Genomic DNA, 12,894 nt, shown 5'->3' on the forward strand with positions numbered 1-12,894 from the left:
ATAATGTTTTAAATTGTATGAGGCAGATGTGGGATTAGTTGAGACATATAAACAACATTTATAGATAAAAGTGGCTTGAGCTTAACTGTCCTTACATTGTATCTCATGGTTCACATGTGTTGCAGGACCAGGGATCAGCACAGTTTGTGTCTGACGTTCCATGACGCCCATGGTCTGGTCTCATGTGTGCAGCAGGTTGTTGGTCACTACACAGAGCCAGCACTGTGGGACTGTGCAAGATGCTTATCTTGCCGGGAAGATCACTTCATTACAGTGAAAACCCCCTATTCCTTGCCGACTTTCAAGGAGAAGAGTGAAAATGGAGTGCTAAGTTCCAAAAATCTGTTTTCCAAACTCTTCCCAACAAAGCCATACCTTGACGCTGTCAATCCTTTTAAAATGGTGGTTCCTGAGACAGCTGCTTCCACAAAGAACTTCAGAGAGGGGTTGAAATAGTATTAGTGGTGCAGTGCTGTTCTTGGCGTGTTCTTGGAGGCACTTGTCATGCCAGAAATGTTGGGCGTTGTCTTTCTGTCGGCTAGGTCCCGTGCGTTGGGCAGCCCTGTGTATACAGTGAGACAAAGAAGGAAGAATGTGACTGAATGTCCCTGGCTGTGGTGTAGCACTGCTTCTGCCTGCAGCATGTTTGTATGTGATGCTCATACAGACAAGATTTTAGCTGAACACATCCATTCAGCAGGTGGGCAATTCTGACAAACTGGGTAAAAGGCTGTAAAGATCATGGAATCACGGAATCGTTTGGGTTGGATGGACCTTCAAAGCTCATCTAGTCCAACCCCCCGTTCAATGAGCAGGGCATCTTCACCTAGATCAGGTTGCTCAGAAACACATCCAGCCTAGCCTTAAATGTCTTCTAAAAGTTAGCTTTCCTAAAATGCTGGGTCCTGACTGTGCTCTTTGCCTGTCCCACCTCCCTCAGGACTGCAGACTCCACCCGTGCGTGATCACTGCCTCCAAGCTGTCACCGATTAGCTCGCTTGCATTTGCGACCAGCTGTAGGTTTAGAAACGTCAAGGGGGATATTGGGTGGGTAGAGAAGAGAGGTGCAGTGCCTGATATCAGGAACCTTGGGAAGCTTCTGAACATACGGAGAAAGTCTGTGTGAAACATGAACAGGACCTGGTGTCTGGATCCTCCCTTGCTGTGGCGCTGATGGAGACAATGGGGGTTAACAGAAGACCTTACCTCACCTCAGCTCAGGCTTTATCCCAAGTGATATGACTGATTAGACTGTGGTCTTTCTCTTGGTATGAATTATGTGAAGGGAATAAATGACGTGCTATGTAGTGTGCAGAGGAAACAGCTGCAGCTAGGAAGAGCCAGGTGTTGTTTTTGACATTTCTTAGCTATTCAGCAGCTGGAACAGGTTGCAGGCTCTTCTGCAGTAAGAGAGAAATCTACTGCTTTCAACCTGGAATTAGTGGTGCTCGGGGGAAAGTGTTTCTTTTTTCATGAACAAATTGCATGGGAAAAATGGATGGGAAAAATTGGAAAGCCACGATGGGATGAGGCCAGACTTCGGTCTGTAGTGCTTCAATCACTGTTACACCTGGTTTTCTGTTTCTCTGGCTGATAAGCTTGGCAGCAGTTCTGGTGCTGGCTGCAGGAAGCAGGCATGATCTGAGCCTCTGGGATGGGGTTTGGCCCCCCTTTCAGAGTGTCTATCTAAATTACTTTAGAGAAGTATTTCTTTCTAAAACATTGGTGCCAGCTTAATTTCTGCTGTAAATTAGACTGTAGGTTCTCAGGATAAACATGTGGTGTTTAGATTTAGCTTTTTTAGAGCACTTTTTCTCCTGGTTATTCCTAAACACTACAGATGACTAAGTCTGTGTGTACAGGTAAGGGAATGGAGGTACAGTGACTGTAAGGAGCAGATGCAAGGAGGGTGATGGAAGCTTCAGCCTTGGTGCTGAGACCCATTTTTGGCCTGCCTGGCCATTCCCATGACATCTAGAGCCTGAAATCCCTGGACAATTGGAATCAGTTTTCGTATGGGTAAGTTGGACATCTTGGCACAAATGCATGCTGGACAGAGCGCTGCATACGGTTAGAGGACACAAAGCATGTGGGTGTCCCCTACTCCTTGTTATTCTGAGGTTTTATGCCCTTTGCTGAGGATGCACATCTCCGAGCCTCTGCCCGAGAGGAGTCGTGAGTGTGAGTTTCTGGCTGGCTGGTTTGGGCTTTACCAGCAAGTGGGGGGCATGTGTCCTATTCCCTGCTTGCCAAGACTCTCCAGGCACTTCCAATAAACCACAGTGGAGCTGAAGACTCTCTTTTCCACTGAGCTCAGCAAGTCTTGAACTTCTTTCCCAGTTTCAGCAGAAGGAGCAGGAAATATCCCTGTGGGTTACCCAAGGGTTACCTGGGGCAGGAGGTGCAGGTGCAGCAAGGTCTCAGGGAAGAGAAGAGGCAGACTCGGGTCTCCTGCCTGCAGGTCAGGCATCTGGGCTGTGGAACTGGTTGTCCCGAGGAAAGGACCACACAGTTCGCAGCCTTACAGCGGTGTTTAGAACAGGAGCGTTGCCGTTTGCGTGCAGCCCGGTCTGGTGGGTGCCCAGCAGGTTTAGCTAAAGCACTTCCCGTCTGAGGGCTGAAGTGGAAGACTGGCATCTAGGATATGAGCCTTGGTCTTGCATAGGTGTGAAAGGAACACCAAACTGTTGGATAACTTCAGGAATTGCAAGGACAACAATGATTTAAGATTTGCAGTTTAATAAGTAAGGGTTTGCAAGGGCCTGCAGGGACAGGCCAAGGGGAATGGCTTGAACCTGCCCGAGGGGAGACTGAGCTGAGCTCTTAGGCAGAAGCTCTTCCCTGTGAGGGTGCTGAGGCGCTGGCACAGGGTGCCCAGAGAAGCTGTGGCTGCCCCATCCCTGGCAGTGCTCAAGGCCAGGTTGGACACAGGGGCTTGGAGCAAGCTGCTCCAGTGGAAGGGGTCCCTGCCCGTGGCAGGGGTTGGAGCTGGATGAGCTTCAAGGGGTCTTCCAGCCCAAACCATGCTGGGATACTTGCATTTCAGTTTTGTATGAAAAATTCAGGTGTTCTCATTGTGTTTGTCTGAAAGAGAACTACCAGACCCCTGCACAAAGGCAGCAGCACACACGACAGTGGCACACGGGAACCTGCGCATTCTTCCATTCACAGAATGAGATGCTGGAGCTTTTATCCATCAGGAAAGTGTTTCATGACAACCATGTTTTGTTCCATTGGCATTTTAATTTCCACCCCGCTGCTTTTTCCCAGACAGCTGAGGTGTCAGCCTGAGTTCCTAATGGTGGGCTGTGAGGCATAATCATGTGGGGAAACAGGGAACAGGGATCTGTGACATGAATCGCTCCACCCCCTTGTGAGAAATGCTGTCAAAGTGAGCAGAGTAAAGCAGGTTAAATACTGAGCTGTTCGTGTGAAGGGTGGGATGGGTGGTTTGTGCAAGAAGACAAACTAATGATTATTTGGTGTGTAATTGTTGAACTGACCCTGTAATGGTTTTGCTGCTGTCTAAGGAAGAGGAAGTTGATACCTAAATTGTGCGTATATGGAGTGTTATAGTTTAGATCGTCTGAGCCTCTGGAAAGGGAGTTAATGAGTAAGTGCTGTGCCTGAGCTCACTCAGTGCTCTGTGGTTCAGTGTGTGGATAATCCCGTGTTACTGCCTCCAAAAAACAGGTCTGTATCTGGTTTGGAGTCATTTGGATGGCCAGGATGGCATACTACCATTGTAGTATGGTATCCTTGCCTAGTATAGTATCCTTGCCTCCTTCCTTTGCCTGCTCTACCATGACTATCACCATGGCAATGCATTTCAGATTCAGATGGCTGATGCAAGTCCAGCTGTAATGCAGACAGGCATTCAGCAGCACGCAGGCTGTTGTGCAGCTCTGGGCTGGTTCGAGAGCACCATCCCCACTGCTCAGCACTGAGGCTGCTGCTGTGATGGGGCTGCTGTTGCAGAGCCTGGTGCCCTGCTCCTTGCAGTGTCATGGGTGGGTGCAGGGAGCTGCTGGGTGTGCATGATGTGGAGGAAATGTCTTCTCCATGGGTTTGGTTCGAGTGGGCAGCTCCCTACTCTTCACAATACACAGGCTGTTCAGGTATTGCAGACAAGGAGAAAAGCATTTTAAAATGAAGGCAAGGTGCAAGGCAAGGTCGACAGGAGAGCCTGCTCTGTTTGCAGCATGTGAAGTCACTGTTTAGAAGTGCTGGGGAGGTGGAAGTTCCACATACAAGCTGCTGAAGCTGGGGACTATTGGAGGCAGTTAGCCACACACTAACATTTGAGACACCGGGTGATGTGGCACACTCCATTTTGGCACTAGCTCTATGAAGAATCATAGAAACATAGCATCATAGAATGCTTTGGGTTGGAGAGGATCTTAAAGGTTATGTAGTTCCAACCTCACAGGGAGGAGCTTCCTCCTAGTGTCTAATCTCAGCCTCCCCTCGGGCAGGTTCAAGCCATTCCCTTTGGCCTGTCCCTACAGGCCCTTGTCCCAAGCCCCTCTCCAGGTTTCCTGCAGCCCCTTTAGGCACTGGAGCTGCTCTCAGGTCTCCCCTTCAGGACCCTTCCCTTCTCCAGGCTGCCCCAGCCCAGCTCTCCCAGCCTGGCTCCGGAGCAGAGCTGCTCCAGCCCTCGCAGCATCGCTGTGCCCCGCCATGGACTCACTCCAACAGCTCCGCGCCCCTCTTGTGTGCGCTGGCCCCAGGCACTGTGCTCAGCGCCCCGCTGCGGGGGGCTCCAGCCCTGCTCGCTGCTGCCTGCGGGGCACGGCACGGCGGGGCACAGCCGGGCGGGTCGGGGCGGGTCGGGGCGGGCCGTGGCGCGGCTCCGGTGGCTCGGGGCCCGGTGGCCGTTGGGCCGCGGGGGGCTCTCGGCGTGGCCGGCGCTGCTCCGCGCCGCTCCTTGCCCTTGGCTGTGCGCAGCGGTGCGCGGGGCCTGGCCGGCCGTCTGCAGGCCGGTGTGCGCTGCCCCTGCGTGCAAACATTAGTCCGTTATCCGGGGGGGGTGTGAAGCACTCTGCCGGCATTTTGGAGACGGGAATATTTGGACCTGCTAGTGCTGTCCTTCCTTGCTCCTGCCTCGCTTCTACTGGGGATCCCTATTTCAACACTAACACTAAGCTGTTCGTCTTGTTGTGCAGCCTTTGAGTCTGTTGTCGGACTGTACATCAGGATGGCAGAGCAAAAGCAGGAGAATTCAGAGGCAGTGGAAGAAGAGGAGGCAGAGGAAGATGGTAAAGCAGAGATGACAAATTTGAACGCACCCTGCTCTGGAAGCACCGTGGAAACGGAACACCCCGAGGTGCTTGGATGGGATGGACAGCTGACCCCAGAGGGGGAAAGCTGTGGGGACCTCCAGTCTGAAGAGAACTCAGGGAGGCTGGGTAGCTCCCATACTGTGACCAGCACACTGACAGTCTCTCTAGCTCTCCCTGCCCCGCCTGCAGGTCAGTACCTGACACAGGTATTCCTCAGAACCCTTCTCTTCATAAATTTGTGTGGCCCTGAATGGTTTAAGGAGGTAATGGTAGAAAAGATGTTAGTTGATTTGAATTTGCCTGGGTGGATGGCTGAAGAAAGTGGTAGTGGGACATGGGAGCCTCTTACCATTGGGTGATTGTCGTGGTTTAAACCGAGCCACACAGCTCGTCCACTCACTCCCCCCTTTTCTTTTCTCCCTCTTCCTTTCCTTACCTCCCCCCCTCCCCCCCCCCCCCCCCCCCCCCCGACTTCCGGAGGGATGGGGAGGAGAATCGAGAGGATGTAACTCCCACGGGTTGAGATAAGAACAGCCCAGTAACTAAGGTATAACACAAATCACTGCTGCTGCCACCAGTGATAATAATGATAAGGGAAATAACAAGGGAAGAGAATATGATACCACTCACTGAAACGAGCCCGACCGAGAAGAGAGAGTGCCCTTCTGGGTCACTCCCAGTTACCTCCCGGGCATGCCGTGCTGTGGTATGGAATACCTCTTTGGCTAGCTTGGGTCAGGTGTCCTGTCTCTGCTTCCTCCCGGCCTCCCTTTGTCCCTGGCAGAGCATGAGGCTCACAAAGTCCTTAATCAGAGTAAACATTACTTAGCAACAATTAAAAACTGTCAGTGTCATCAGCTCTGTTGCCAGGCTGGAAGTCAAAGCACAGCGCTGCACCAGCTACTAAGGAGAAAAACTGACTGCTACTGCTGAAGCCAGGACAGTGATTGTCAGGAGTGACTGAAAACCTTTCCTGACCGCTGATTCCTGGGTAGCCACAGCTATTCCAGTTGATGACCTTCACTGGTGCTTATTAACCAGCCACTGCCTAATAATGAAAGCAAAGGTGTTTTTTGATGTGGATCCTCAACTTGGTAATTATGATGTTGGGTAGTTTAAAGGTGGTATTGTCATTTTCAGAGGAGGTAGCAGCTGTCCAGCAGTTGAATTACGAGTCTCCTGTGGTGTTGGGGTGTTTGAGTACCTTCAGCCTTCCCTGTGCAGTGTGGAACTCTGCCGTGTAGAAGTCCCCTGGGTAAAGGAGCATCTGTTCCTTGGTCACTGGACGCCATTCTGCAGGAAGAAAGGAGGAAGGGGGAGTTCCAAGAACATTATGGACTGTTAACGTAGTTAAACCTAGGTAAAAACTGCAGGATTGGGCACTGGGAGAAGAGTTTCATGTTCACCAGTTACCTGTGTTCAGTTAATCATTTTTCTGCTGTCACACTGAAATGCCTGTTAACATTCAGTCATTGCAGAATGTATTAATTCCCCCTGAGACTATCATCTTTGATAACATTTAATGCTTCCAAATAATTCTGATACTCTCTCTAGAGCGAAGGGATAAGAAAGCCAATCACCCTGGTACACGAGGAAGGAGACTGTCTGTAGCAGCTCTTCCAAGAGTGGAATATCGCTACCAAATTGAGTACTTCCTTCTACCAGATGACCTCATACCTAGGAAAGTGGACTTGGTGGTGTCTGGCGTGGTTGTAAAGCTATTTATAGACTCAAATTCCAAGGTAAAAGATCGAATAAAATGAAGTAATACAAAATTTTGAATTTATAGAGAGTGTTTTCACATATGGAGGGATGTAGTTGCATATTGTTTTAACAGCTGCTTAGGCCTTACCTGCACACACAGATACAGGGCGAATATCAAAGACAGAGCTTGACTCTGCTAGTCCAGATCAGCAGTAGTCTTACCTTTATAATAAGAGGGTGGTAGATCTTCTTTTCTTTTAAATCGTCAGTTTACTTCAGACTATAGCCTCTATCTCTCAGGTACCATGTTAATAATATAATAGTTCAAAAGCGACCATCCATTTTATTAACAATGATAAAACCATTATGCCTCTGATCTTTTTTGAGGAGAAAAAGATTTTTAAGGTACTTGAAGAATTTCGCAGATTGTGTTTTGTTCAGGCCTGCATCTAACTGAATAATCCTGCGCGTTCCGATCCAGGGCCCCAGAAAAGGGATATATTGCTTCTGAAGTGCTGGTGCTAAAATACGGAATTATTTTTTTGGGAGAGGCTGTTGGTTTGAAAGCAGCCTCTCAGGTTTTGTCTTTGCATGACAGTCTGTTTGATGGCCCTCTGCTTGCTTTGCACTTCTGAGAATCAGCTCAATGTTTTCATTAAACTCAATGCACTTGTGAAGGTGCTGATTGCAGTGTGTTACGTTGGCAGCTCTTTACCAGCATACATATGCTGGTAAACATGTCAAGTTTAATGCTGCTCCTTCTCTTTTATAAATACCAATTCACCATTTTAAAGTTATATATTTGCTTTTACAGTATTCTGTTAAGCCTTCAGTCCATGATCTCATAGAATCATAGAATGGCTAGGGCTGGAAAGGGCCTCCAGATCACCTAGTTCCAACCCCCCCCCAGCTTCATTGCTGTTTGTTCTTAACCTCAGCTCTTTGTATCAGGCCTTGACTTGATGAGACTGCTATGTTTGAATCCAACAAATTATGCTGCTCTGACACAGCAAGGGTGTGTGTGTGTGTGTGTCATGATAAACCCAGCCCAACCTGGAGAAACAAAGAACGTACAGTCTGGGAGCAGTGGTGGCAGCGGTCGGCATGGCAATACAAGTTCTTTTGTACTGGTCAGCTCCTGTAATGATTTTCCTCTTTTGTTTCCATAGACAATGACACCGTGGTTTGAAAACAACAAGATGTGGGTATCATGGAACCTTAGTGTTGATATCAGTGTCACTAATGAATATCTACTAAAACTAAGAGATCACAAAATAATTGTAAAGATCTGGGATACCAAGGAAAACGTGTCCTCAAAAGCAAGGTGTAGTAAAGCACATATTACTGCTACAATAGAAGAGGATGCAGAGGAAGTTGGTGAGTTTAATGCAAACAGGAATGTTATAAAACATACCTTGGGATTGTGACTGTACCTATTGCTAAGTTAGTGTAGAGACTATTTGACATTCATGTGTCATTACCACTAAAATAATTCCTCCTTGTTGGTGTTTCAATGAATGCAGGGGTCAGTTTCTGCAAAGTTTGAGGGCAGGAAAATAGAATTAGTCTGGTAATGTGAACCTTCCAAACTAGTGAGTTAATTGAGGCTGCTGTGTAGCAATGGTAGTAATGAAAGTGTTCACTTTTCAAAGGTGGATTTTCCTTTTTGTTATCCTGAAGCAGCAAAACTCGTACAGCCACGTTTTCATGCTGTGCATCTTTCCATTTCATCCTCTCTCCCTTGTTGTCTCCCACAAGCCCATAACTTGAATGTATCCCTGGAGTTTGGCCATGCTAGCTTGAAGGTCAGTGGTTTCAAAGACAGTTATTTTATCACTTCTAGTTGATTTTTACTAGTTGAATAGAGGAGAGAGACCTTGTTAGGACTCTCATAGACATGTATGAAATGAGTTCTCAGTCCTTAATAAATACCAGAGAACTAAGCATGAGATTAAGCCTATAGAAAATGGGGTATCCTTTGTTCTGATGTCCTGAAACTACTGGACAAATTAATTTTGCTACTAAAATATGCAGAATCTGTTAGTAAAATACTGGCAGTGTTCTGTCTTTCCCATGTGTATCGGTGGATAGAGATTTGTGGGGTTATAAGATTTACAATGCTAGTTAATGCAGGGTTGGGTTTCTTGTGATTGGACTGCTACCAACACATCAGGTGCTTGCTCAGGTGTGGGGGGGATTGATCAGCAAAGAGGTTCTGCAGTTGGTGGGCATTTCTGACAGCACCTGAGAGGCTGTTGTTGAGGCATGGAGACTTGCTTGTACTTAGTATTTTCTCAAGGGCAGCCTTACATTTTAGCCCCAGGAGGAGGGTGAGAAAAAGGGTTCAAAGCTTTCCCTCTTGAAGCTAAGCTTTTGGAGGAGGTGGGGAGCTGCCAGGGCTGTGAGTTTGGGGGTCACTGGGGCATTGCCCTGAACCTCAGCCGCCCTGATGTTTTCTTCTGAATATGTATCGTTGTGCAGTACGTTTTATGCTAGATTCTTCTTTATGCTTTGAGGTGAGGCTCCGGGACTCTGGTGGTTTTCATCTCCAGATGAACAGAATTGAGTGGCTTCTTATAGATGGTAGGAAAAGGAGAGGAGGTGCCACGGGAAAATCATTGCTCAAGATTTGAGTGACCCAACCAGACTGAACAATTCAGTCTAAACTGGGAATTTCTTTTATTTCATTTTGTTTCCCTGTTAGATGAGGTAAAACGCAGAGTGCTATTGCAAAGAAAACTCTTTGAAGAGAGTCAGCCAGCACCCAGCTGTATGAAAATCAAAGCAACAAAGGAGCCCAAGGTGCAGGAGGAGCCTTCCGCCCTTCCTGATGAAGGTATAAAATGGGGAAACTGGCTTGTGGGTGAAAAGAGAGGGGGAGTGCAGTGGTGCCTTCAGAGATGGGCAGGCAGAAGCAGGGATGAGGAAGTGACTGAGGGAGTGAGGTGTTGCAGGAAGACTGGGTGCATTATAGTCAGAACAAGTTCTGAATAGCTGTGGAAGAGAATTGGGACAGAAAAGAGATGTAGCTGGCTCACGGAAAGTGTTTTGTAAAGAAAAGAACCAAAAGCTGAGAAAGCAAACTGAGTGAGTGTTACAGAACTTTCTAGCAGGAATTCAGTATTCCTATGCTATACCAGGATTACTACTTGGATACCTTGTAAGAAATGTCACCCAGACCTGCATTGTGCAGTAAGAAAAAGCTAACCTTAGAAATAGTCTTTCTTTGAGCAACACAATGAACAATATTGTGCTACCTGGAGCAGCGGACCATGGAGACGTGTTCAATCATCAACTGAGGTCTTGGATACCATGTTTCAAAGGGCTGAATCCAAGCAGCATAGACCTTCTGTTTTGAAGATTTCCGGGTTTAGGCCTTGCAATCTAAAAGTTGCTTTCATAGAATGACTTTGTGAACAAAACATGTCCCAAAAGTACTGGAAAGCAATGATTAGGAGACTCTGTATTTGGACTTCAGTAACCTGGTGAAAACGCAAACAAAACGTTTGCTTGTTTGTTTTTCCCTTAATTTTAGATTCTTGTGGTTTAAAACAAGACTAACAGCTAAATCCTCCCTCTGTGTTAGGCCTGCCAATTTGTTAGAGCCACAAACAAAACCGGACTCTCCAAACCTTAAGACAGAATTACGCAAAGGGAAACAAACCTCGGTACTTCAGTAAAGCTGCTGCGGATTCAGCAGATGATGTGCATGCCCCTCTGGGGCAAGGCTCCTTACGTTATGTTGGCAGTCCTGTGTCACCACCTTCGCGTGGTTACCTCTGTACGTCTTTTTAGCTTTTTCTAACGATTAATGACAGGCACCATCAAGGGAGGAATAGATGACTTCCTGGGGTAATGAGGCTGGCAGAGTGCATCTGTATTTTGGTAGTAGTGCCATCTAGTGATGGGCCAAGAGAGGAGCGATGGACCAGACATCGGAAATCTTCAAAGGTGGGAGGCGTGTTCAGGGGGGTAAAGGGCAGGAGCACCGCTCCTGGTTCAGAGGAACGGGAAGGTGACAACGTTGTGTCTCCATGCTAACGCAGGCTGTGTTCAGGAAGGGGGGAATGGCCTGAAGATCTCTTTACGTTTCTTTTCATTGACTTTGAACGACTATGTGCCCTGCTGGGTGTGCCAGCCTCGGGCTCTGTAACACGGGTATGTTGTTACAGGTACTCAGTACCCTGTTTATAGCCAGGGGGAGCCTAATATTGTATTGCTCCCCCTTTGCTTGCTTCCAGATATTGGCAAAGCTTATTGTTTGGGAGATATTCGGCTATTCACCTGGAAATCCTCCTTGCCATTCGTACAGTGTTGATTTGCTCTAATCTCACTGTAGTTAAGGCTGGTACACTGTAAGGCCAAGTGTTGGGTAATTAGCACTGAAATCTGTGACTGTAGAGTGTCTGTAATTAAATGACATTTGGAAACAGGCATGGTACACCATTCTGCTGGCATATATAAACCAGTGACTAAGTATCTGGACATTTCTACCCATTGTGTAAAAGATCTGGACACTGCTAACATTACTGGTTTAACGTGAATATTCTCTAGAATAGCAATTAAATAAGCAAAGGTAATGTGTAATTTCTTAGAATCATAGAATCATAGAATAGTTAGGGCTGGAAAGGACCTCAAGATCATCCAGTTCCAACCCCCCTGCCATGGGCAGGGACACCTCACACTAAACCATCCCACCCAAGGCTTCGTCCAACCTGGCCTTGAACACTGCCAGGGATGGAGCACTCACAACCTCCCTGGGCAACCCATTCCAGTGCCACACCACCCTAATAGGAAAGAATTTCCTCCTTATATTCAATCTAAACTTCCCCTGTTTAAGTTTAACCCATTACCCCAATGTATGCAGAATTCCATGCATTAAGATATGTCATTGACATCAGTATCTACTTAAGTACAGGCAGAATGTTCTGCACTAACAAACTATTATTTGGGTATTCTCTCCTCATTTTCATTACTTGTTCATTCCTAGTTTTGTTTTAAATTGCAGCATGATAATTTCCACGGAACTTGTTTTTCTAGGAGATAAAATATGGCTTCATAATGTTTTACTTTCTCTGCATGATCTCTTAAAGTAATTTAATTTAATTTAATTTTATTTTATTTTATGCTTATTCAAACTCATCCTTGACATGGAAGCAATACTTAAATGGCTCATGGTTGCGAGTTATAAATCCAAGTTGCATATGACTTTTTACCATGTCTTCCTCGAGCTTTACAGATGAATGTTAGTCTTATTGGAGTTACCAAACACAAAAATACTTGATAACAAATGCAAAACCTGTTTTAATTCAGCAGGAGAAGCTGATCTGAATGGACCAGCAACAGCTGATGGTGGTTCGCTACATCCACCAAGGAGAGATCGAGCAAGGTGAGAACGTTGCACTGGGAAATGTTCAGGTGTTGAAAAGAAATGTAAGGTGATTTGTTCTTCAGTATTATGGGTTCTTAATGGTTTATAGTTATTATGTGGTTTCAGAAATGGCTAACCACTGCTTTTTGCACCAATAACTACTGATGACAGGAAAGGAGCAAAAGCATCAAGATTCCCTTTAATGCATCTTGTTGATAGTATATTGGGGGTGAATTAGCTGTTAATGAAATAATTACATAAAATAACACACTTTGCTTGGGTTACTTGTTTGTGCATGGTGTTTCTTCTGTTCACTTGTACCTTTTGACTGCAGGTAATGTGGGAGATGCCCACTGCACAGGGTTGGAACTAGGTGATCTCAAAGTCCTTTCCAACCTTAACTGTTCTATAATTCTATGATAAGTTAGTGTCTGTGAGCCTAGAAGGAGGAGTAATGAAGAGTTACTCTACTTGCTCAACTTGCTCAATGGAAAGTGTTAGGAAGTGGCTGAAGTGAGGAGTGGGGTTGTGGAGGGC

General features: G+C 46.7%; 1 protein-coding gene across 1 annotated transcript in view; it reads left to right on the plus strand.

Annotated features, from left to right (window-relative positions):
• Positions 1-12,894, plus strand: part of CFAP92 (cilia and flagella associated protein 92 (putative)) — a 40,926-nt gene that overhangs the window by 3,338 nt on the left and 24,694 nt on the right. The window contains exons 2-6 of the mRNA XM_065687881.1: positions 5,166-5,471; positions 6,837-7,024; positions 8,156-8,363; positions 9,691-9,822; positions 12,300-12,375. Of these exons, the coding sequence (XP_065543953.1) occupies positions 5,166-5,471; positions 6,837-7,024; positions 8,156-8,363; positions 9,691-9,822; positions 12,300-12,375 (910 nt within the window). The remainder of the gene's footprint in view (positions 1-5,165; positions 5,472-6,836; positions 7,025-8,155; positions 8,364-9,690; positions 9,823-12,299; positions 12,376-12,894) is intronic.

Source organism: Lathamus discolor, chromosome 7 (assembly GCF_037157495.1).
Source record: "Lathamus discolor isolate bLatDis1 chromosome 7, bLatDis1.hap1, whole genome shotgun sequence".
NCBI classification, from domain to species: domain Eukaryota; kingdom Metazoa; phylum Chordata; class Aves; order Psittaciformes; family Psittacidae; genus Lathamus; species Lathamus discolor.